The sequence below is a fragment of the Trachypithecus francoisi genome, unplaced genomic scaffold, assembly GCF_009764315.1.
Source record: "Trachypithecus francoisi isolate TF-2019V2 unplaced genomic scaffold, Tfra_2.0 Lachesis_group12, whole genome shotgun sequence".
NCBI lineage: Eukaryota > Metazoa > Chordata > Mammalia > Primates > Cercopithecidae > Trachypithecus > Trachypithecus francoisi.
Window position 1 is genome coordinate 89,607,842 of NW_022681457.1, and position 26,325 is coordinate 89,634,166.

Sequence of the window (26,325 nt, forward strand, 5' to 3'; positions counted from 1 at the left end):
GCACTCCAGCCTGGCGGACAGAGCGAGACTCTGTCTCAAAAAAAAAAAAAAAAAAAAAAAAAAAATACAAAAAGTAGCTGAGCATGGTAGCTCGTGATTGTAATCCTAGTTACCCAGGAGGCTGAGGCAGGAGAATCGCTTGAACCTGGGAAGCGGAGGTTACAGTGAGCTGAGATCACACCACTGCACTGCAGCCTGGCGACAGAGTGAGACTCCATCTCAAAAAACAAACAAAAAGACATACCTGTTCTAAACACTGCACACTTAATAATAAAGATTCAAAATACACAAAGCCAAAACTGCTAGAACTGCAGGAAAAATAGAGAAGTTCATAATTAAGGTTGGAGATTTGGTATCCCTTCATAATCAATATTATGCAATTATTGAGAAAATCAGCAAGGAATAAGAAAATTGAGCAACACTATCAGCCAACCTTATCTGATATTTATTTATTTATAACTTTTTTTTTGACTGGGTGCGGTGGCTCATGCCTATAATCCCAGCACTTTGGGAAACCGAGCTGGGTGGATCACCTGAGGTCAGGAGTTCAAGACCAGCCTGGCCAACATGGTGAAATCCCATCTCTACTAAAAATACAAAAATTAGCTGGGCCTAATTTTTTTTCTAGAGACTGAGTCTTCCACTGTCACTCAGGCTGGAGTGCAGTGATATGATTATAGTTCACTGTAACCTCAAACTCCTGGGCTCAAATGATCCTCCCAGCTCAGACTGCCAAGTAGCTAGGACTATAAGTGCATGCCACCATGTCCAGTTAAGCTTGTTTTTTTTTTGTTTGTTTGTTTGTTTGCTTTTTGGTAGAGAGGGTCTCACTATATTGCTCAGGTTGGACTCGAACTCCTAGCCTTAAGTGATTTTTCCAGCCTCAGCCTCCCAAATCATGCGGATTATAGGCATGAGCCACCATGCTGGCCTAATTGATATTTATAGACTACTCCACCTAACAATAGTAGAACACACATTATTTTTAAGGGCAGATGAAAAATTTACTAAGATAGACCACAGTCTGGACTGTAAAATAAGTCTTGGTGATAAACATAAATTTTAAAAGATTCAAATCATACAGTGAATGTTCTCTGACTACAATGGAATTACATTAGAAATTAATAACAAGATACCCCCAAATTTGGAGATTACATAATATACATTTAAATAACTCATAAAGGAGAAATCAAAAGGAAAATTATAATTTTTTATTCTTTTGAGATGGAGAAATGGCCAATTTTTTTTTAAAAATTATTTTTTATGGTTAAATGTTACTTTTATGTTTTAATTAATTAATTTTTTTTTATTGAGATGGAGTCTTGTTCTGTCACCCAGGCTGGAGTGCAGTGGTGTGATCTTGGCTCACTGCCAACCTCTGCTGCTGGGTTCAAGCGATTCTCGTGCCTCAGCCTTCGGAGTATCTGGGATTACAAATGCGCGCCACCAGACCCGGCTAATTTTTTTATTTTTAGTAGAGACGGGGGTTTCGCCATGTTGGCCGGGCTGGTCTCGAACTCCCGACCTTGGGTGATCTGCCCGCCTTGGCCTCCCAAAGTGCTGGGATTACAGGTGTGAGCCACTGTGACCGGCTACTTTTATTTTTCCACCTATTTTGGTTTAGGACAGATGACTCTGACTTGAACAGACCACCAGAGATGTGCAACATTAATTTTAGAAAACCACTCAGAGAGTGCTGAGCTCCCTTAGGAAACAACACAAGTTTCTGCTTTCCCACCACCCATGCTTCTGGGCCTGCGCTCGCAGAGAAGTCCTCTGTTATCAGACTGGCTTCATAAGTCAGTCCCAGCATCTTTGAAGGCGTATTGATGCTGAAATGGAAAGGGTTTCAGTGCAATCTCTTCCAGTTTCATAGATGAAGCTCTAGGACAGAAGTAAACTTTCCTATTTACAGCAGGTCTTTGAATAATGTTTTATTCAACATCATTTGGTTATAACATTGATGAGAAAAAAATCTGACTCCTGGCTGGGGCCGCTGTCTGTTTGCATGTTCTCCCATGTTGGCGTGGGTTTTCTCCGGGTACTCCCACATACAAAGCTGTGCATGTTTGGTTAGTTGGCATGTGTAAACAGTCCCAGTCTGAGTGTGAGAGTGTGTATGAGGAAGCCCTGCGATGGGGTGGCGGCCTCTCCAGGGTAGGTTCCCACTTTGCACTCTAAGCTGCCAGGATAGGCTCCAGCCACTCATGACCCGACCCTGCACTGCTTATTCATTGCTGTGATGTTTATTCAGACTTTGTTCAAACTCATCTCTCCAGATCCTATCTTCTCAAGTTGTTTTTGCTTGCTGAGTAGTTTTTCATTAATTTGGGGGATTTCTTGGAATGAGGTTTTCTGATTAGATTCTATTGTTCGAAATTTTCCTTGAGGGCATCCAGATCCTCCTTGAGAGCAACCTGCATCCACACCAAGCCAACACAGGCCACAACATAGGCCACAACACAGGCAGCGAGGGTGACAAAACCACAGAGCAGATAACAGATCTTGCAGCATCGTAAATAGCCTCCCTTGGCAAAGCGAGAGCCATTTCCAAACACACCGAATTCCTCTTCCTCCTGAGAGCTGGACTCAGAGTCTGAGTCAGGAGGCTCAGGGCGATGACTGCTTGGACCTTTCTTGGGCTTCTTTCTCTGGCTGTCCCCAGCCAAACCAATCAATGCATTGAGCTCTTTGAGCATTTTCATTTTCTTGTGTGGGGTAAGTGGAGCCCCGACTCCTGAGCTGCCAGGTGCGCATCGGATGCCCCATTCTCTTCCTGCCTTGGAGCTGCCTTCCAGGGTTGGGGATCCTGGGCCAGAGCCCCCTGGTCACTCCCACCTAGGGGTGGGACTGACCGGATCCGCCAGGGACTGGAGATTGAAGCCCAGAGGAAGCTGGATGGGGGAAGACACATAGAAATGGCCAAGGAGCTGATGACCCCAGAGGATAAGGCCTTGAGCGCAGAGCGTTAGTAAAGAGGGTGGAAAGGGACCTTTATCTCCCAAAGCGGGAAAAAAGCCAAGTCAAAAATGAAGGATTCTCAGCCCTGATAAGTAACGCAATACTTCTAAGGGTGCTGCTCCAGGAGCTGGGGAAAGGCACACAAAATAGATGTTTTGGACCTCCGGGGCAGAGTTTTCAATAGAGAGGGAAGAGAAACTTATTCTTGAGTGGGAAGAGTGGGGAGGTGTAGAGCGAGAAGGTGGGAACGCGTCAGTCCCTTCCTAGCAGGAGAGGTGGCGGCAGGAGGGAGCTCCCAGCGGTTACAACCCCAACACTGCTTGGCCGCGGAGAAAATGCCCAGGCCAGGAAGCCGGACGGGGTGTGTGATGATCACCGTTCTCTGGCCTCTGGCCTGAAAGTGAAGGGGGCCCGAGGCCGAGGAAGATCTCGAGCCCGGCTCTAAGGGCTCGCTCTGAGAGAAGCCAGTCCGCGCCTGCTAGACCTGCGCCCCGCCGTCTGGGCCTGGGGGGCGCCGTGCCGCGGGCGACGGCTGCTCACCCCACCAATAACGCTTCCGCCTGGAGTTTGAGGTTCCCGGTCTCTCGGCCACTCATACGCGCAGGCCCCACGCTAGCCGCAACTCTGGCCCCTGCTCCGTCTCCGGCCGCCTACACGTTGTTGTTGTTGTTGGCGGTGGCTGCCACTAGCTCCAGACCCGGGCCATCGCCCCCGCCCCCTACTTTTTAAATATTTATTTATTGAGACAGTGTCTTACTCTGTCATCCAGGCTGCAGTGCAGTGGTACAGTCACAGCTCACTACAGCCTCGACCTCTTGGGCTCAAGCAATCCTCCCACTTTTGCCGCCCAAGTAGCTGGGACAACAGGTGTGAGCCACCATGTCCAGCTACTTTTTTTATTTTTTGCAGAGACGGGGTCTCACTATGTTGCCCAGGCTCTTTTAGCTTGTTTCAAAACATCATGTTAATTTTCATCTGTTTGGTAGGGATTTACTTTGCTGTTTTCTATGCAATTTTGTATTATATTTCATAATCCTTTTTTGTTGCTTACTTTCATGTGAAATGCATTTTCCTGTACTTAGTGGGAGAGATGGGCCAGAATAGCTTTTCTAGCCTCAAGGCTCATGAAGTTCTATTATTTTCACAAAGTGACTAAAATAGCCTAATACTTTGAGATGTTTCCTCTGCTTCTCTCGCACTTCTGTCTGTACCTTTTCTTTCCTTTACCTCTTACTGTCACTGTCCTGCTCAATTTGGAGTCTACAACCTCAGAGGAGTTTTGCTTTGGAATGAAGCTCAAATTTGTTAGTTTCAAGAGTTCATGAGAACCTAGACCACTACAACATCTTCAGAACTTAGCACCGTCCCCACAAACTCATGGGCAAATTGGAGTCGATAGAAACTTTCCGTGTTTCAGCTGTTGCTAGATTTTTTTTTTTTTTTTTTTTGAGATGGAAGTCTTGTTCCTTCTGTTGCCCAGGTTGGAGTGCAGTGGCAGGATCTCGGCTCACTGCAACCTCCACCTCCTGGTTCAAGAGATTCTCTTGCCTCAGCCTCCTGAGTAACTCAGATTACAGGCGCCTGCCACCACCACCTCTGGCTCATTTTTGTATTAGTAGAGATGGGGGTTTTATCATGTTGGCCTGGCTGGTCTCGAACTCCTGACCTCAGGTGATCCACCTGCCTCTGCCTCCCAAAGAGCTGGGATTACAGGCGTGAGCTACCACACCTGGTTCCATTTTTTAAAATTTTATTTTTGGCCTACCATGTTTTCCAGTGAAAACATGTTGACTTGGGGGCTCTCCTATTCTTAAGGCCATCTGATGTCCCACTGCCTTTCCTCCATGGCTTTCTACACAGATGTCCCAAGCAGATCTTATAGCTGCTTTTGAGTTTGTCACTATCTGATCATATTTTGGAATTGTGGAGATACCTTGTCACAAAGATTAGCAGTAGATGCCGTGCATGGATTTCTGCCTTAACTCTCCTAGTTGCTGTTTTTATGAAGTGATTTGGGGAGATTAACAACGACACAACTATTTCTGACATCTACTTTTTTTTGTTTTTTCTGCACCAGAGTCTCGCTCTGTCACCTAGGCTGGAGTGCAATGGTGCAATCTTGGCTCACTGCAACCTCTGCCTCTCAGGTTCAAGCAGTTCCCCTGTCTCAGCCCCCAAGTAGCTGGGAATACAGGTGTGCACCACCAGGCCTGGCTCATTTTTTTGTATTTTTAGTAGAGATGGGGTCTCACCATATTGGTCAGACTGGTCTTGAACTCGTGGCTTCAGGTGATCCACCCGCCTTGGCCTCCCAAGATACTGGGATGACAGGTGTGAGCCACCATGCCCAGCCATCTATTTTTTAATGGACTTCTGGTAATCTTTTATTTAGGAATATTTATAAGTGATAATGGTTGTCTAAGAGGTAGTAGAGCATGGTGATTGATAGGATGGACTTTGGAGTCAGGCTACCTGGGTACAAATCCCAGTTTCCCCCGTATTAGTTGTGTAATCCATAATGTCTGTTTTTTTTTAGTTTCCTCTGTAAAATAATAGGTCGTTGTGAGAACTAAATGAAATAATATATGTAAAACACCGAGGGAAGTACTAGGTTACTTAATAGGCTAATAGGCATTCAACAAAGATAGCTGTTATACTTAAGTTTTTTTTTTTTTTACATTATTGGCTTTATAATAGACTACAAAGAGTAGAAAACACTTGAAAATGAAAATAAGAACACCAACTTCTTGATTTTATGACAAGGTAGAAACTACAACTAAAAACAGCTAGAAAATGATGAAAAACACACATGGTTGACCAAGCTGACTTTAGAGGAAAGTTCATAGTCTAAAGCACTTCCATTAAAAGAATGAAAATATATGCAATAAGCATTCAATACTAGAGTTAACTGTCTTCTATTTTCTTTTCTTTTTTTTTTTGAGACGGAGTTTCACTCATTGCCCAGGCTGGAGTGCAATGGCGCGATCTTGGCTCACTGCAACCTCTGCCTCCTGGGTTCAAGTGATTCTCCTGCCTATCTCCTGAGTAGCTGGAATTACAGGCACCCACCACTATGCCCGGCTCATTTTTTTGTATTTTTAATAGAGATGGGGTTTCACTATGTTGGCCAGGCTGGTCTTGAACTCTTGACTTCGTGATCCACCTGCCTTGGCCTTCCAAGGTGTTGGGATTACAGGCATGAGCCACCATGCCCGGCCTATTTTATTTATTTTTTCTTTTTTTTTGAGAATTTCGCTCTTGTTGCCCAGGCTGGAATGCAATGGCACGATCTTGGCTCACCGCAACCACAGTCTCCGGGGTTCAAGCTGTTCTCCTGCCTCAGCCTCTGGAGTAGCTGGGATTACACATGTGCCACCACGCCTGGCTAATTTTGTATTTTTAGTAGAGACAGCGTTTCTCCATGTTGGTCAGGCTGGGCTCGAACTCCCAACCTCAAGTGATCTGACTGCCTCGGCCTCCCAAAGTGCTGTGATTACAGGTGTGAGCCACTGCGCCAGGGCTGTTTTCTCTTTCTTAAGGTGGAAATCAGTTAATTAGGGCCGGACATGGTGGCTTATGCCTGTAATCCCAGCACTTTGGGAGGCTAAGGTGGGTGGATCACTTGAGGTCGGGAGTTCGAGACCAGCCTGGCCAACATGGTGAAACCCCATCTCTACTAAAAATACAAAAAAATAAGCCAAGTGTGGTGATGGGCGCCTGTAATCCCATTTACTTGGGAGGCTGAGGCAGGAGAATCATTTGAACCCGGGAGGTGGAGGTTGCAGTGAGCTGATATTGCGCCACCGTACACTCCAGCCTGGGCAACAGAGGGAGACTCCATCTTTAAAAAAAAAAAAAAAAAAGTAAAACAGGTATATAGAAGATACTAAGAGAATTTTTTCTACAACTCTAGGCAAATGCATTTGAAAGAAAGTCTCAATGAAATGAATTCTCCTAGAAAAAGTACAAGTTTTCAAAATTGATGAGAGGGTAAAGGAGAAACAGCTGGAGAAAAGTGCCAGAGAAATAGTCTTAAAAAAAAAAAAATTCCAGGTCTAGATATATACACCACTTGATTCTTTCAAATCTTTGAATAACACATTTTCTTTGTTATTTAAACTTTTCTGGCCAGGCATGGTGGCTCACGCCATAATCCCAGCACTTTGCGAGGCCCAGGCGGGCGGATCACCTAAGGTCAGGAGTTCAAGACCAGTCTGGCCAACATGATGAAACCCCATCTCTACTAAAAATACAAAAATTAGCTGGGCGTGGTGGCAGGTGCCTGTCATCCCAGCTACTTGGGAAGCTGAGGCAGGAGAATCGCTTGAACCTGGGAGGCAGTGGTTGCAGTGAGCTGAGATCACACCATTTAACTCCAGCCTGGGCAACAAGAGCAAAACTGTCTCAAAAAAAAAAAAAAACAAAAAAAAACAAAAAACTCTTCTTAAGTATAAATAGTCTTTTCTTTTGAGGTTACTTAAATATAGTTATATTTTCATAACGTGGCTTAGTAATTTATTGTGTCATCCAGCTGAGATGTATACACCAAAAACAGAGCAATGACTTTAACATTTAAACAGGACAGTTTACAAAAAAGGAAATACAAATGGCTCAAACAAATAAATAGATACCTAATTTTATTCTTATTTTTTTATTTTTATTTTTTTTTGAGACGGAGTCTCAATTTGTTGCCCAGGCTGGAGTGCAGCGGTGCCATCTTGGCTCACTGCAAGCTCCGCCTCCCAGGTTCACGCCATTCTCCTACCTCAGCCTCCGAGTAGCTGGGACTACAGGGGCGTGCCACCACGCCCAGCTAATTTTTTGTATTTTTAGTAGAGACGGGGTTTCACCGTGTTAGCCAGGATGGTCTCGATCTCCTGACCTCGTGATCCACCCACCTCGGCCTTCAAAGTGCTGGGATTACAGGCGTGAGCCACCGCACCTGGCTCTTGTTTGTTTTAAAGAGGTAAGGTCTCACTCTGTTGCCTAGGCTCTGGAGCATAGTGGCGCAATCATGGTTCACTGCAGCCTCAAATTTCTGGGCTTAAGCAGTCTTCCTGCCTCAGCCTCCCAAATAGCTGGGACTTCAGGTATGCACCACCAAACTTTGCTAATTAAAAAAAAAAAAAAAATTGTAGTGATGGTATCTTACTATGTTGCCAACCTGATCGTGAACTCATGGTCTCAAGTGATCTTCCTTCCTGCCTAGGCCCTCAAAGAGCTGAGATTATAGGTGTGAACCACCATGCCCAGTCCCTAACCTTACTCTTAATATACAAAATTCTACTGAGATTAAAATGCCGTTTTTAAAATAAGAGATTGGGAAAGATCAAAACATTTGATAACACAAAGATTTAATAGGCACTCTCATGCATTGTGGGTGGGACTGTAAATTGGCATAATCCTTATAGATGGCAACTTGCCAATATCTATCAAAAGTAAAAATGCACATATCTTAACCTAGTAATTCTAACTTTAGATTTCCAGCTTACAGTAACTCACTCAAGTGCAATATGACCTATATAAAAGGTTAAAAAATGAATCATTATTTATAATAGCAAAAGGTTAGGAAAAAACATGTCTGTCAGCAGGGACTGCTCAAATATATTATGGTACATTCATACAATAACATCTGCAGTTATAGACCAAGAATCAAGAAACTCTTCATGTAACGACATGGGACAATCTCAAAAATATGTTACACAGAGAAGACATGCTAAAGAACAGTATACACTGTACAATACCACTTAGGAAAAATATCTCTAGAGGGATATTTAAGGAAAAGATAACACTTTCTGGGAAGAGAAAATGAGTTCTAAAGGAGGGAAGAAAACTTCACTGTATATCATTCTGTGTCTTTTGAATTTTGAACAATTTTGAAATAAAAACATTCCAACGGATATACAAGTCTTTTAGGTAAGTTCAAATGAACAAGTATTATATTTCTTTCATCTGACTGATAAACTTTTCCACAATTTCATTGAGTCTTTCAGGCTCCATTAGTTTATTTACCAACTCCTGCTCAACAGCCATTAGGGCTGGGCCAGTAAGCTTCTCTTGTCCCAAGGTATTACATAAATATGTCTTAAGACGAGGCAAGGTAGAAAATGAATTCTCAGTACTTGCTGAAGTAATTGGCCAAGACAAAGCAATATATAATAGCTTTGAGAGACAAGGAATATTACTGTGAAGACCATGCTGAATAAACAAACAGCCGAGACTGACGAAGTTTATGCAATTATCATCTATGACAAAGTTGAGCTTTGCATAATGTCGATAAAATCTAAGTTCTGGGATAATGTCCTCATCAAGTTTATAAAATTCCTGAACATGTTTTGCTGTTGATTCATTTAATGGCTCATTCCATTTAAATAACAGTTCTGAAATTTGCTTTATTTTGCAATAATCAAACTCTGAAAAACATAACTTTAAATTTTGTAATATAGTATCTAATCCTTGATAATAGATATTAATTTTATATTGTTCTTCTGTTGAAGTAGGAAAAAACGTATTATCTGAACTGCCAAGATCTACTGATTTCTGAATTTTTCTTCTTTTCTGAAGAGAAGGTTTTTCAACTTTAAAACCTTTACAGGTTATTTTTTGACATATTTCCTCTGCTCCATCCCAGATTGTTTTAAAGTATACATCATTTCTTTCAGATGATAAACATTCCAAAATTGCTTCTATTTTTGAAGACAAAGAAAAAATGTCTATGGTTTTATTTTGAAGCTCTTTGGAAAGAATTCCTGTAACACTCAGCACTCGATACAGGAATTTCAAACAAAAGACAAATTCAAATTTGGAAACCAATGTCAGCAAATGACTCAATTCATCAGCGAAACTTGTATTTGAAGAATGGCTTGCTATAACTTCCAATGTTTCAATAATCTCTGGAAGAGTGTCAATCACAGATAGTAATGTACGATCATGGACTGTCCAACATGATTGTGATATATGTTTCTTGCATGTTTTGTTTTGACTTAGCCTACAAATGTTTTGAAAATTTGCCAACATTTCCCCAGACATACAAATAGTGTTGAACAAAGAACTGAGAGTTTTTAGAGCACTTCGGAGTTCTTTTACTTCTTTACAAAACCTAATTATTGATAAATCCAAAAAGTGTGCATAACAATGTATGTATAAAGCTCTTGGTTCTTCTTTCTTGAATTCTGCTGCTACTTTATTAAATTTTATTCTCAAATTAGTGGTGCTGTCATAGGCCTGGCCATGTATTTTATCCATATCAACTCCAATTTGCTGCAGATAAGTTTTGATGGTGCTATGTAAGTGGGTCCCAGTCATCTCCTCAGTATCAACAAAACCCAAGAATCTTTCCTTAATTAAGATAGCCTTTGATGATTTTTGTGGGTATCTTACACAAATTGAAAGCTGTTCTTTCATGGCACTATTGGTTGTCTCATCACATATTATTGAAAACGCTGAGGAGTCATTGATCTCATTCACAATATCCTGCAACATTTCAGTCTTTATTATTTCAATAATATCACTTTGAATTTGTGTACTGTTATAGAAGTCAACTTGTGAATTCATGAGTCGAAATGTTTCTTCTCCTTTATCTTTTGCTCTCATTTCTAACAATTCTAAAAAATTGCCTTTATTCGCAGATGAAACTGACTGGTCGTTTCCTCTTAAGGGTAAACACTGCTTTCCAAGAAATAAAATATTTTCAATTATAAGCTTTAGGTACTTTTTATTTCCCTCAATCTGTTTCGAATGAATAGATAAATCATCACTGACAGCTCCATCACAAAATTGGTATTCTCTCCAAAATTCCAGTGACTTCAAATGCATTTCACTTTTTTCATGCTTGCTGAATTTTTCCAGAGTTTTTTTCCAATTAGAGGTTCCATGGGTTGCAAATGACTCTCTTCCACAGCTAAAATATTTTTGGCAGAACAACTGGCATGAATAACAGAATGCCACATCTTTTTTACTGTTTTCCAAACACTGAAAATCTGCACAACAAGATTTTTTAATACTTCTTGATTTACCTTTAACTTTTTGTACTTTGGATGTACATTTTGGGTGACATAGTTCATCACTTATTTTCATAGATTTCATATTGTCTTTTTGTACTTCTATACTGGAACCAATTGCATGCTGACTGAATACTGATGAAGATGGTGAAAGGCTTGGCTGTTCCATACTACTACTTGCAATAGCACTACTGGGTTCACTAGGTGAACTCTTAGAAAGCTTTGGGAGAAAATGGGAAAAGAACATTTAAGAATTTTCTAAAATTAATTAAAATATCAAATATATCTACTCTAATAACATAGTAAAATAAATGGCTGAGTTACAGTATGAGCTCCACTAGGGGGAAACATTAACAATTACGTATAACTTATTTATTTGCAATCTAGATTCAGCATTAAATGTTTGAAGGACCTTTTGGTTATGTAATTGTCATAAAAATAATTTTTATTGCTCAGATGACTCAAATTGCGTAGTATTTTTTTAAAAGAAGAACCCAGAGGAAAAAAATCCTTCTGTTTAAACAATCTACACACATATAATACATATATTTAAAAAATATATAAGAAATATATATTAAATATAGAAATATAATATATATTATATAAATATATATTATATATATATATAAAAATATATAAAAAAACATCTGGGCCAGGTGCAGTGGCTCACGCCTGTAATCCCAGCACTTTGGGAGGCTGAGGTGGGCGGATTTGAGACCAGCCTGGCCAACATGGTGAAACCCCTTCTCTACTAAAAATACAAAAATTAACTGGGCATGGTAGCAGGTGCCTGTAATCCCGGCTACTCAGGAGGCTGAGGCAGGAGAATCGCTTGAACCCAGGAGGTAAAGGTTGCAGTGAGCTGAGATCATGCAACTGAACTCCAGCCTGGGTGGCAGAGCGAGACTCTGTCTGCAAACAAACAAACAAACAAAAATTCTGCTTATTAAAAACAAACAGTGGTTAAAAAAAAAAAAAGGTTAAAATAAAACTTACCTCCACAATGACATCTGCTGTTGCTGTTACTGAAGAAACTGTATCTGTTAAAATAGAGCATAAATTCAAGATCTTACCTACTATAACCTATAAAATAGCATCATAAACTATAATTGCTTATACAAGAAACAAAAAGGAAATTTAGCATATAGACAGATTTATCAAGTGTGACAAAACAATATTTATGTCAAATATCTTTTTTTTTTTTTTTCTTTCTGAGACGGAGTCTCGCTCTGTCGCCCAGGCTGGAGTGCAGTGGCCGGATCGCAGCTCACTGCAAGCTCCGCCTCCTGGGTTCACGCCATTCTCCTGCCTCAGCCTCCCGAGTAGCTAGGACTACAGGCGCCTGCCACCTCGCCCGGCTAGTTTTTTGTATTTTTTTAGTAGAGACGGGGTTTCACTGTGTTAGCCAGGATGGTCTCGATCTCCTGACCTCGTGATCCGCCCGTCTCGGCCTCCCAAAGTGCTGGGATTATAGGCTTGAGCCACCACGCCAGGCCTTTGTCAAATATCTTTTTTTTTTTTTTTTTTTTGAGACGGAGTCTCACTCTGTCGCCCAGGCTGGAATGCAGTGGCCGGATCTCAGCTCACTGCAAGCTCCACCTCCTGGGTTCACGCCATTCTCCTGCCTCAGCCTCCCCAGTAGCTGGGACTACAGGCGCCCGCCACCTCGCCCGGCTAGTTTTTTGTATTTTTTAGTAGAGACGGGGTTTCACCATGTTAGCCAGGATGGTCTCGATCTCCTGACCTTGTGATCCACCCGTCTCGGCCTCCCAAAGTGCTGGGATTACAGGCTTGAGCCACCGCGCCCGGCCTGTCAAATATCTTAACGTCAACTTTTACCTTGTAAGACATCAGTGTTCATGATGGGCAAGGCAACATCGGTGTCTGCCAATGACACTATATTGCTTATAACTGGAGTCGTATCTTTCTTTGGAGAGAGAAGCTCTGTTGAAGTATCATGCACCACGGAAACAACATTTACTGACAAAAACAAAAAGATTTCTTATAAACTAAGCGAAATCAATCATCAGAAAGTACTGTTATAGTAATATTGTTTCAAGTAATAATGCAAGCATCTAATAGCTTAAGGAATTGGTAGTTACTGAAGTAATTTTTATTAGGGCTTAGGAATAGCCAGGTTCTTTAGTATCATATTTATAATTACAACACTACACTGAAAATTTACGCTTCTCCAATATTTTATGTCTTTTACCTTTGTGCACAATTTCCCAGTCCTTTTAAACAATTTAAAAAGCTTAAATTATGAGAAAATTTTTCTGTGAAAATTACTCATGAAGAAAAGAGATTCTGATAGAATCTCCTAATGGGCATCAATTTCAAACTCTTCCAGGATTCATAAACCTTAACATCAATAGGGTGCTAGGTTGGTGTCCAAGCTATTATTGCAGAAATTTCTGTAACAAGCCAGTTTGCATGACTTACAAATCCCAGAGGCAGCAGTCACTCTATGGTCTATGTAAATAGCACCACTGGTCCTATCCTGGGGCTTTTTGATGGAATACTTAGTTGGCTCAGATTATTTGTGCTTTTTTATTATTAAGTCCTAAAGCATTTACAATCACCTCTATTTCATGTGAAAAATGTAATGAAAACTCTTATTTTTACAAAGCAGGGCTAAGTAAAACATTCTATATTCTAATAAAAGCAGTCTTGTAAATGGATTAAACTCTATATTGAGTGCCTCCTATTTACCATGTTTTGCAGTAGGTGCTCAATATATATTGATGTAAACATACATATGTTCATTTATTAAATAATCTAAATAAAGACATGTATCTTTTAATTTTTATTATTATTATTTTTGAGATGCAGTCTTGATCTGTTGCCCAGACTAGAGTGCAATGGTGCGATCTCGGCTCACTGCAACCTCCACCACCTGGGTTCAAGTGATTCTCCTGTCTCAGCCTCCTGAGTAGCCGGGACTACAGGGACCCACCACCACGCCCAGCTAATATTTTTCTATTTTTAGTAGAGACGGGGTTTCGCCATGTTGGCCAGGCTGGTCTCAAACTCCTGACCTCAGGCGATCTGCCTGCTTTGGCCTCCCAAATAGGCATGAGCCACCGTGGTTGGCCTACAAATATTAACTCTCTGGTGGTAAAGTAGCCTTCCTTTTATACAAAAATACTGAAAAATAGTTCTTGGCAACAGGTTTAGATTGTTTTGACTTTTAAAAGTCCGTTTAATTTGAAAATGAATCAAGGTTATAAATTAAAGCCAAATAATATTATTTATTAATAATTACTAAACCCCTACAATTGCTAAACAAACATTACCTGAAGAAGATTCCATCTTAGCTTTACTGTATGCAGAGAAACAATTAATAGAGCAGAAAAGCTCTGTCTTCCCCAAATCACTGGTAGTCTCAATCATTTCATCTGAGGGCTTCAATGGTTTGCAAGGAACAGATATAAGTGGTTTGGCAGGTTTCTGTTTAGAGATTAAAATAATATTCATATTCCTGATATGTGATATATTGTTAATGAAGAAGAACCTATCTATTACCACTGCTTTTAGTTGGAATATTAAAAAGAATAACAAGATAGTTTCTACATTTTCTTAAAAAAAAAAAAGACACTACAGATTGCAATAACTAAAATAAAGAAAATTGGCAAATTTGAAAATGATCTTTATTATTTATCAGATATATTTAACAGCAATTATAATAATAATACCTATGAAAGCAATAAGGCCGGGTGTGGTGGCTCACGTCTGTAATCCCAGCACTTTGGGAGGCCAAAGCAGGCAGATCACCTGAGGTCAGGAGTTCGGGACCAGCCTGGCCAACATGGTGAAATCCCGTCTGTACTAAAAATACAAAAAATTAGCTAGGTGTGGTGGTGAGCACCTGTAATCACAGTTACTCAGGAGGCTGAGGCAGGAGAATCACTTGAACCTGGGTGGCAGAGGTTGCAGTGAGCTGAGATTGCACCACTGCACTCCAGGCTGGGCAACAAGAGCGAAACTCCATTTCAAGGAAAAAAAGAAAAAGCAATGAAGAAAGTGGTCACAGAAGAAGTTCATCATTTCAGGCAGTCAAAGCCTACTGGATAAACAAAGGCCTTATATAGTTATAGATCTGTCCTCAATGGTAGCTTGGGAATTAACTTGGGAAGATGTCTACTGATGCTGAGGAGGAGCCAGGAAGGAGTGCTTAACACACTTTATAAGATACTGTGGGAATAAGTGTTTTTCTAGGCTAACTTCATGGTAAAAATTACAAGCATATTGTAAGAAAGCAGCATATAGGCCGGGCGCGGTGGCTCCAGCCTGTAATCCCAGCACTTTGGGAGGCCGAGACGGGCGGATCACAAGGTCAGGAGATCGAGACCATCCTGGCTAATATGGTGAAACCCCGTCTCTACTAAAGAATACAAAAAACTAGCCGGGCGACGAGGCGGGCACCTGTAGTCCCAGCTACTTGGGAGGCGGAGGCAGGAGAATGGCATGAACCTGGGAGGCGGAGCCTACGGTGAGCTGAGATCCGGCCACCGCACTCCAGCCTGGGCGACAGAGCCAGACTCCGTCTCAAAAAAAAAAAAGAAAGCAGCATACAAGCAATAGAAAGTATAGAGTATTCTGAGTTGAGTAGTAACTGTGCAAAAGAAAGGATATAAACTTTGAAAGGCAGGCATTACTGCAAAGATTATGCTCACCATCTATTCTTTCTAGTCAAACAGGAAGCAATATTCCTGGATTTCAGAATATGTCAGAGCCTAGGCACAGTGGCTCACGCCTGTAATCTCAACTTTCAGAGGCTGCGGCGGGAGTATCACTTCAACCCAGGAGTTTGAGACCAGACTGGTAAAATAGTGAGACCTCATCTCTAATAAATAAATAAATAAGTAAATAAAAATAAAAATAAAAAATTAGCCTAGTGTGGTGGCATGTGCCTGTAGTCCCATTTACTTGTGAGGCTAAGGTGGGGAGGATCACTTGAGGCCAGGAAGACATTGCAATGGTGCCATCTTGGCTCACTGCAATTTCCGCCTCCTGGGTTCAAGCAATTATTCTGCCTCAGCCTCCTAAGTAGTTGGGATTACAGGTGCCCGCCACCATGCCCAGCTAATTTTGGTATTCTTAGTAGAGGCGGGTTTTCGCCATGTTGGCCAGGCTGGTCTCCAACTCCTGACCTCAGGTGATCCGCCCACCTCAGCCTCCCAAAGTGCTGGGATTATAGGCGTAAGCCACCACACCAGGTCAACTGCTTGTTTTTAAGGAAGTCTGTATAGGGAAAGAGTTGGGTCTCAAAACATGATATGAACAAACAACATATCTAAGAAGTCCCACCTCATCTCATTTGCTCTTTCTCTGCTCTCAGAAGTACCCACCCAGAGCTCGTCTCATCAGAAATAGGGACAAATAATCTAAATCTCATTGGATTATTTCCTCCTATGACTGATTCAGAAAAAGCATATGATATTTTTTGTTTGTTTTTTTATTTTATTTTTTTATTTATTTTATTTATTTATTTATTTTGAGATGGAGTGTCGCTGTGTCGCCCAGGCTGGAGTGCAGTGGCCGGATCTCAGCTCACTGCAAGCTCCGCCTCCGGGTTCACGCCATTCTCCCGCCTCAGCCTCCGAGTAGCTGGGACTACAGGCGCCTGCCACCTCGCCCGGCTAGTTTTTTTGTATTTTTAGTAGAGACGGGGTTTCACTGTGTTAGCCAGGATGGTCTTGATCTCCTGACCTCGTGATCCACCCGCCTCGGCCTCCCAAAGTGCTGGGGATTACAGGCGTGAGCCACCGCGCCCGGCTGTTTGTTTTTTCAAAGATGGGTGCTTGATATGTTGCTCAGGCTGGTCCTGAACTCCTGGTTCTACTGAACCTCTGCCTTGGTCTCCCAGAGTGCTGGGATAACAGGTATAAGCCACCATGCCTGGCCACATGTGACATTCTTGATTCATCTTTGCATTGTTTGGTATAAGAGTTAAACATGTGGAATTAAAAACAAAAACATAGCTAGGTTCACATCTGTAATCCCAGCACCTTAGGAGACCAAGGCGCTAGGTTCAGGAGTTTTAAGACAAGCTTGGGCAACACAGTAAGAGCTTGCCTGTACAAAAAATTTAAAAATTAGCCAGGTGTGGTGGCGTGTGCCTGTAGTCCCAGTTACTCGGGACGCTGAGGTGGGAGGATCACTTGAGCTAAGGAGGTCAAGGCTGCAGTGAGCCGTAATTGCCACTGCACTCCAAGCTGGCTGACAGAAGAGAAAGACCTTATCTCAAAAAAATAAAAATAAATAAAATAAATAAATAGCTGGGCACGGTGGCTCATGCCTGTAGTCCCAGCTCCTTGGGAGGCTGAGGCAGGAGAATTGCTTGAACCCGGGAGGCAGAGGTTGCAGTGAGCCCAGACTGTGCCACTGCACTTCAACCTGGGCAAGAGAGTGAGACTCCTTCTCAAAAAAAAATAAATAAAAAAGAAACAAAAATACTTTCATGTTTGGGTTTTATTGACCAGCAGACTTGTTATTTTTGCTATACTTATTTGTAGTTTATAAACTGGCTCCAGCCTGCTTGCCTTTTCTTTAAGATAACATAATCAATCTGAGATTATTTAGAAAATCTCCATATAGCATTTATCATGAATTCTTATGCAAGAAGAAACTGTTAAAAAGTTTTCTATTTCATCTTCATCAACTTACCAACTGACATTATTCCAAAGGGTACCAAAAACTACTTCCCACATTTTCCTAGAGTGAAACCATTCATAGGCCAGTTAATAGAAGAAACCATAGGTCTTTATTCATACCTGCTTATATGCTGTAATGCTCTTTGAACTATTAAAGTAATGAGACTGTCCTTCCATCTGAAGTATGTGAGACAGACTAGAGCTGGTGTAACAATAAGTGCCACAGTTCTCACAGCAGTTCATGATGAAGTTGTTAGCAGAGTGAAACTTTGAAAGGCAGGCATTACTGCAAAGATTATGTTTCACATTCTGGTATTTTACTTCATACTGAATCTAGGATTTAATAAAAAGATTCAGTAAAAACTCTGATATTTAAGCAGAATCATCAGAATCCCTGTAAAGGTTATAATTGAAACTTACAGTGGCAGTCTTCTGGCACATGCTGCACTTGGTCATAATGCTATTAGTACATATGGTAACAAATGGTTTTCTTTTTTCTTCATATGATGAAAGACAAGATAGGCTGCAAAAAGTTTTGCATGAGGTAGTGTCTTCCAGTTGAACACCGATCACATCCTTTGGATTTAAAATGTCTCTAAGAATAAATAACAAGGACACCATTAAACAGTTTAAACACAATTATAACTTCTTCCTCTTTATAAACAAAATAACCTCTCAAAATAGAGTAAGAACGTTAGCCTTGAAATGAGAAAACCTGAATTTGGTATCCAGTTCTGTCACATTTATACTCCCTAAATTTTAATTTTCTCATATATAAAGCACATCTAATAGTGCAGTTTTGTTTTTTTTAAGAGATAGAGTCTTGCTATGTTGCCCAAGCTGGCCTCAAATTCCTGGGCTCAAGAGATCCTCCTACTTCAATGTCCCAAGTAGCTAGGATTACAGGCACATGATGCCACTATGCCTGACTTTGATGGTGCAGTTTTGGAGACTAGCCAGCCTGTAGTATTGGGTGGTGCTAGTGAAAACCGAGGGATCACATAATCACACGAGCAACTCTAGAATGTACAGGACAGAGAATCTCAAAGTATAGTCTTCAAATCCCCGGGCGGGGGGTCCCCAATATCAAAACTATTTTCGTAAGATGTTATTTGCCTTTTCACTGTGTTGATGTTTGCAACATCACTTTGCCACTGATGTTGCAAAGCTAACGGTAGGACCTTGCAATCCCACTCCTTGGTAAACACCCAAAAAAACTAAAAACAGGTACTTAAACAAGCACATGTATATGCATAACAGCACTATTCACAATAGTCAAAAGATGAAAACAGCCCAAATGTTCATCAGTAAGTGAATGAATCAGTAAGCACATTGTGTTACATACATACAGTGGAGTATCATTCGCCTATTAACAAAAAGAATAAAGTACTGATACATGTTACAACATGGACAAACCTTGAAAATATTATGCTAAGGGAAAGAACCAGACACAAAAAGTCACTGCACTCTAGCCTGAGCAACAGAGTAATAATACCCTGTCACAAAAAAGTCATGTATGATTCCATTTATATGAGATATTCGGAATAGATTAAATCTATAGATATAATGCATACTGGTGGTTGACAGGCATTGGGGGTAGTGCGAACTTGGGAGAAACTGCTTAGTGTTTAAGGTGTTTTACTTTGAAGTGATGGAAATGTTTTGGAACAACATAGAGGTGATAGTCACACATTATGAATATACTAAATGCCAATGAAATGGTTAATTTCTTGGTATACAAATTTCACTTCAATGAATTTGGAAAATAAAAAAGGCAATGGTGGGTAAAACTGTCAGAGCCTTAGCAGAAATCAAGGCTGTGGCATCAAAATGTACTAATATTCATGTTATTCCCTGCTACACATTCGCTACCAAAAATAATTTTTTTGAAGTATCAGTTTCACTTAAGGATGTACTCAGTGAAACAGCAAAATATTTTAAATTATTTAAACTTCATCCTTAAGTACATTTAAAAAATATTCTGTCTTGGCCAAGTGGTAGGGTGAGAAAAAAAAAATTCTGTGTGACAACATGGGACATAAGCATAAAGTACTTCTGCACACCAAAGGATGATGGTTGTCTCAAGGAAAAGCCCACATGTAAATGTTGAGTTATAAATGAATTAGCCACTTTTTTCCTGGAAAACATTTTTACTTCAAAGTACTATACACAGTTTACTGTAAATAGTTTAAAGACAAACTATATTATCCACAAGTGGGTATCTGCAGATATTTTCTTGAAAATGAAAAAAAATGAGACTGCCACTTCAAGTAAAACAACTGACAGTATTTATCGCCAACAACAAAATGTTGGCTTTCAAGTGATAAGTAGAATTTTGGAAATCTTGTATCTTCCAAATTCAACTTGATCGATACCCAAAACTTAAAAACTTTTCTGAGACTAGTGGTGATTTTTAAAATACTGCATAATAAAATATGAGAACATTTAGAAGATCTGCAGAACTCGGTGAACCAATATTTTCCAAATTACAAGAGCATATTACAAAAATCATTCATGGGTAAAAGATTCATTCAAAGTACAAGATAAATTAATGAATTTTAACATAACAGAGTGCAAAAAGTTCACTGATCCACATGGTACAAAAAGTTTGATCCCACATTGCAACTAGCCATTAAGAAACTACCACTTGATTTTTGGTTGTAGTATCAAAGAACGCCCACAACGATCTAAAAGCCTACTAAAACACTCCCTGATTTTCCAATCACATATTTGTGAGGCCAGATTTTCTTCAGACTTCAACCTAAACGACATTTTGCAATAAAGCGAAGGCAGAAACAGACACAAAAATCCAGCTAGACGTAAAGTGATTTGCAAAACTGATAAAACAATGATATTTATCAATTTTTTTAAAATATGGGTATTTTTTGTTCAAAAGGTCATTTAATTTTTGATACAGTTAATACTCATAATCTACATAACTAAAGCTCTTTGGGTCTTCAATAATTTTTCAGGGTATAAGAAGTCCTGAGACCAGAAAGTTTGATAACTGCCACTATAGAAAATATCTATATACCTAATAGCCAGGCGTGGTGGCTCATGCCTTTAATCTTGGGAGGCCAATGTGGGCGGATCACTTGAAGTCAGGAGTTCGAGACCAGCCTGGCCAACGTGGTGAAACCCCATCTCTACTAAAAATATTTAAAACCATTAGTATTTTGTGATCAATGTTTTGGGAGTTATGCACACAACACTGTAAAATCACAGACCACAGAAGAATTAATTTGGGGAGCGGGTGGTTGTAAAAGGAGAGTGAGGAATGGTGTGGGAATAGACAGAATAAAGACACCAGCCAGATGGGAAGGGAGAAGAAGAAACTACATCAATGACGCATGGACGTCTGAAAATGCTTCCTAGTTTTTATTGCTATCAGCATACTAGATTTCTGGCTTCTAACGATCTCCTAAAGCTTTATAAAAAATTAAAAAATGAATGTTGGTCAGGCACGGTGGCTCACATCTGTAAACCTAGCACTTTGGGAGGACGAGGCAGGCAGATCACCTGAGGTCAGGAGTTGGGGACCAGCCTGGCCAACATGGTAAAACCCCGTCTCTACTAAAAATACAAAAATTAACTGGGCATGGTGATGGGCACCTGTAATCCCAGCTATGAGGGAGGCTGAGGCAGGAGAATCTCTTGAACCTGGGAGGCGGAGGTTGCAGTGAGCCGAGATCCCGCTATTGAACTCCAGCCTGGGCAAAAGAGTGACACTCCGCCTCAAAAAAAGAAAAAAAAAAAAAAAAAAAAGAGAATGTTGGCTGGGTACAGTGGCTCATGCCCATAATGCCAGCACTTTGGGAGGGCAAGGCAGGAGGATCACTTGAGCCCAGGAGTTCAAGACCAGCCTGGACAACATGGTGAAACCATCTCTACAAAAAAATACAAAAACTGGTCAGGCAGGGTGGCATGTGCCTGCAGTCCCAGCTACTTGGGAGGGTAAAGGTGGGAGGATTGCTTAAGCCTAGGTGGTCGAAGCTGCAGTGAGCCAAGATGGTGCCACTGTATTCCAACCTGGGTGGCAGACAGAGATCTTGTCTCAAAAAAAAAGAAAGAAAGAAACGCCAACAAATTAGGAACAACTTTCTGATAAATAAATCAAACCTAGTGCAGAGGCCGATTTTGGGCTTTATTGATTGCATTCAGGATTTCTGGTTGGTTCCAACTGAGACACTAAAGTAAAGAAATGACAATTAAATACACAGTTACCAAGAACAAGTCACATCTTTTTTTTTTTTTTTTTGAGACAGGGTCTTGCTCTGTTGCCCAGGCTGGAGTGCAGTCGCACAATCTCAGCTCACTGCAACCTCTGCCTCCTGGGTTCAAGCAATTCTCCTGCCTCAGTCACTGGAGTATCTTGAACTCCTGACCTCCAGTGATTCTCCTGTCTTGGCTTCCCAAAGTGCTGGGATTACAGGTGTGAACCACCTTGCCTGGCCCACAAGTTGCATCTTTCTAGTAAGATTTAAAATGTTATCTTCAAAGTGATCTTCCATTTAGTGCATGAAATAGAATAAAAACTGCATTGACTCAAAACAGATATTAAATCATTCCTATAACAGAAATCTTAAAAAGTAATTAAAAATCAGGCAGGGTGTGGTGGCTCATGCCTGTAATCCCAGCACTTTGGGAGGCCGAGGTAAGCAGATCACCTGAGGTCAGGAGTTCAAGACCGGCCTGGCCAACATGGCAAAAGTGCATCTCTACTAAAAATAAAAAAGTTAGCTGGGCACAGTGGCATACGCCTGTAATCCCAGCTATTTAGGAGGCTGAGGCAGGAGAACTGCTTGAACCCAGGAGGCGGAGGTGGCAGTGAGCCGAGATTGCACCACTGCACTCTGGCCTGGGTGACAGAGTGAGACTCTGTCTCAAATGAAACAAAACAAAACAAACAAACAAACAAAACTGAAAATCAGCACGGTGGCTCACACCTGTAATCCCGGCACTTTGGAAGACCAAGGCAGGAGGATCACTTGAGCTCAGGAGTCTGAGACCAGCCTGGGCAACACAGTGAGACTCTGTCTCTGCAAAAATAAATAAATAAGTAACTGAAAATTATTTTCAGTTCACGATAGTTTCACTGGAAGATAAAAAACCCCAGAAGACTAGCTAAAATTTATATAAAAGGCTAATTAATGTGGAATTTTTAAGTTTTGAAAAAAGCACAGTCTACTCTGAATCATGGATGGTCTTTCCCAGCCTAAAATTTACTACCATCTTTCTACCCACTACAATATAGTATTTTTGATTTAAAAATTTTATTCTAGAGGAAGTAAAACTTATCTCAGATTTTTACTCATATTGGATTTTCATGCCTAGGAGAACTTACACACTAAATCTTTCCTGCTTCAGCCTTTTTCAATCTGTCTGGGACATCTGCTGAAGATGTGTAGTGAGTCTCTAAGGTCCCTTCCAGTTTTATGATTCTGCAGGGAGAGAAAGCAGGCTGAAGAGAGTACTATATGGCCCATAGCAAGAAAGTAAAAAGACAAAAGGCTAGTATAGTATTGAAGGGTTGAAAAGCAAAAGAGAATGTAAGTAACCTTCCATGGAATAAGACCGGAAGCAACAGATAAGAACTGAAGCAGCAGCCAGAGGAGCTGAAGCAACCCATCAAAAGGGTTTGTGAGTTTGTTAAGAAAAGAATAAGTTAACATTTATTGAGTCCTTATTACCTGCTAGTATTGTTCTGACCACTTAAATATACTATTTAATGCTCATAATTCTTTTTGTACATTTATAAAAACAGATACGAATACTAAGTAACAAAGAAGTTCTCAATAGTGATCCAACTTTGGCATGTATAGGAATCACACGGGGATAAATGCAGTTCTGAATCAGCAGGTCTAGGTGAGACCCGAGAAATTGCATTTCTTTTTTTTTCTTTTTGAGATGGAGCCTCCCTCTGTTGCCCGGACTACAGTGCAGTGGCCCGATCTCAACTCACTGCAACCTTCGCCTCTCGGGTTCAAGCAATTCTCCTGCTTCAGCCTCCCAAGTAGCTGGGATTACAGGCGCACAGCACAGCACTTGGCTAATTTTTTGTATTTTAGTAGAGACAGGGTTTCACCGTGTTGCCCAGGCTGGTCTCAAACTCGAGCTCAGGCAATCCGCCCGCCTCAGCCTCCCTAAGTGCTAGGATAACAGGCGAAAGCCACCATGCACGGCCTGAAAAAGTGCATTTCTAACAAACTCTCGGGTGATGCTGATCTAGCAACTCAGGTATGAAACTTTGAGTAGTAAAATATAACTAAACAGAAGAAGCAAAATTCAAATTATGGCAACCTGAGTCCAAAACAAGTATTATTTGAAAGAAATTTGTTATATTTAGAAGCACTGTGGTTGCCTATGAATTTTCTTGTTCTGAACAAGAACATTTAAAAATTAGCATATCCTAAGTGCTAACAACCATAATTATACTGCCTTAGGACTCTCAAAGCCAAAATGACACTGATTTTTCACATATTCTCACGTAAGTTTTTAAAAGATTACATACAGTCATGTAGGTTTATCTATGACCATCAATTTTTCAAAAGAATCACTTCATTTACCATTATAAAAGAAATGTAGTATTATTCTACATCTTGGAAAATCCAAAATAACTGTCATAGGATTAATTTTTTAGTACGTTGCTCCCTATACAGTTAAATAGAACAGAATGGATAAACAATAATCCCACTTACAGAGAATTTCAAACAAAAAGAGTAGGAAAGTAAGTTTTGAAAGTCACATTACTTGGCCGGGCGCGGTGGCTCAAGCCTGTAATCCCAGCACTTTGGGAGGCCGAGACGGGCGGATCACGAGGTCAGGAGATCGAGACCATCCTGGCTAACACGGTGAAACTCCATCTCTACTAAAGATACAAAAACTAGCCGGGTGAGGTGGCGGGCGCCTGTAGTCCCAGCTACTCGGGAGGCTGAGGCAGGAGAATGGCGTAAACCCGGGAGGCGGAGCTTGCAGTGAGCTGAGATCCGGCCACTGCACTCCAGTCCAGGCGACAGAGCGAGACTCCGCCTCAAAAAAAAAAAAAAAAAAAAAAAGAAAGTCACATTACTTAAAGGTGAAGAGAAACATAACTTTTCACATGTTAAATTTCTGCAAAAAAAAAATATTTCTAGAGAATCCATCAGAGGAACTAAAAGTAGAAAAAACTTTTTACTAAACCAAGACGACATGTCTTCAAAAGAAATGAAAATGGCCGGGCGCAGTGGCTTACACCTGTAATCCCAGCACGTTGGGAGGCCAAGGCTGGCAGATCACCTCAGGTCAGGAGTTGAAGACCAGCCTGGCCAACATGGTGAAACCCCATCTCTACTAAAAAATACAAAATTAGCCGGGTGTGGTGGTGCATAGCTGTAATCCCAGCTACTCAGGAGGCCGAGGCAGGAGATTCTGGTTGAACCCAGGAGGAGGAGGTTGCAGTGAGCTGAGATCATGCCACTGCACTCCAGCCAGGGCAACAAGAGTGAAACTCAGTCTCAAAAAATAAAAAAAGGAAATGTAGAAATTACAACTAAGACTATGATCAAGAACAAGGTAGGGAAATAAAAGGGGGCATAATTTAGAATTATATACTTTGAGCAGTTTGAACAAGTTCTCTTAGAAGGAACTGATGAACTGGCAGATGAAATGTATTCAGTGATGCATGGTATGGAGCAGAAAAGTTGAGCAGATCCTTTCCTCTGATAAGCAGTTTGCCCCTTCTGAAGAATTTTTTTACAACCAGCACAGGAAACCTGAATAGCTGTGGTTGAAACTGAAGGAAGCATTTTATTCATGCCAGATGATGCCAGAGAAAGCTGAATGCCGGTAGTCAACTGTGAAGCTATAAAAACAGAAGAGGGAGAAAAAAAATCGAGTTACATAAAATTAAATAGGCATTCTTTTATTTTCTTTCTTTCTTTTTTTTTAGAGCCAGGGTCTTGCTCTAGTTGCCCTCTTTTGCACTCTAGGCAGTGTAGTGATATGATCATGGCTCACTGCAGCCTTGACACCCTGTACTCAAGTGACCCTCTCGCCACCTGGTGTGGTGGCTCACGACTATAATCCCAGAACTTTGGGAGGCCGAGGCGGGTGGATCACCTGAGGTCAGGAGTTCAAGACCAGCCTTGGCCAACGTGGTGAAGCCCCATCTTAATAAAAAATACAAAATTAGCCAGGCGCGGGGGCTAACACCTGTAATCCCACAATTTGGGAGGCCAAAGTGGGTGGATCACGAGTTCAAGAGATTGAGACCATCCTGGGCAACATGGGAAAACCCCGTCTCTACTAAAAATACAAAAATTAGCTGGGCATGGTGGCACGCACCTGTAGTCCCAGGTACTTGGGAGGCTGAGGCAGGAGAATCACTTGAACCTGAGAGGTGGAGGTTGCAGTGAGCTGAGATCGCGCACTGCCCTCCAGCCTGGCAACAGAGCGAGACCCTGTCTCAAAACAAAATTATCTGGGTGTGGTGGCACGTGCCTGTGATCGTAGCTACTTGGGAGGCTGAGGCAGGAGCACTGCTTGAACCTGGGCGGCGGAGGTTGCAGTGAGCCAAGATCATGCCATTGCACTCCAGCCTGGACAACAAGAATGGAAACTCCATCTCAACAAAAACAAACAAACAAACAAAAATCCTCATGCCTCAGCCTCCCAAGTAGCTGGGACTACAGGCATGCACCACCACACCTGGTTTATAAATCTTCTGTAGA

The 26,325-nt window shown here is 41.2% G+C and overlaps 1 protein-coding gene across 5 annotated transcripts in view; it reads right to left on the reverse strand.

Moving 5' to 3' along the window:
* Positions 1-8,298: 8,298 nt before the first annotated feature.
* Positions 8,299-26,325, reverse strand: part of ZMYM1 (zinc finger MYM-type containing 1) — a 36,518-nt gene continuing 18,491 nt past the window's right edge. For 3 of the 5 annotated variants that reach the window (XM_033227163.1, XM_033227165.1, XM_033227164.1), the window contains 7 exons: positions 25,208-25,457; positions 18,038-18,212; positions 17,738-17,950; positions 14,258-14,411; positions 12,801-12,941; positions 11,958-12,001; positions 8,299-11,181 (listed from right to left, as the gene is read on the reverse strand). In XM_033227163.1, the coding sequence (XP_033083054.1) occupies positions 8,899-11,181; positions 11,958-12,001; positions 12,801-12,941; positions 14,258-14,411; positions 17,738-17,950; positions 18,038-18,212; positions 25,208-25,457 (3,260 nt within the window). In that variant the 3' untranslated portion in view covers positions 8,299-8,898. Of the gene's footprint in view, positions 11,182-11,957; positions 12,002-12,800; positions 12,942-14,257; positions 14,412-17,737; positions 17,951-18,037; positions 18,213-22,961; positions 23,059-25,207; positions 25,458-26,325 lie in introns of those variants that run through there. The other 2 variants (XM_033227166.1, XM_033227167.1) reach the window with 2 other exon arrangements.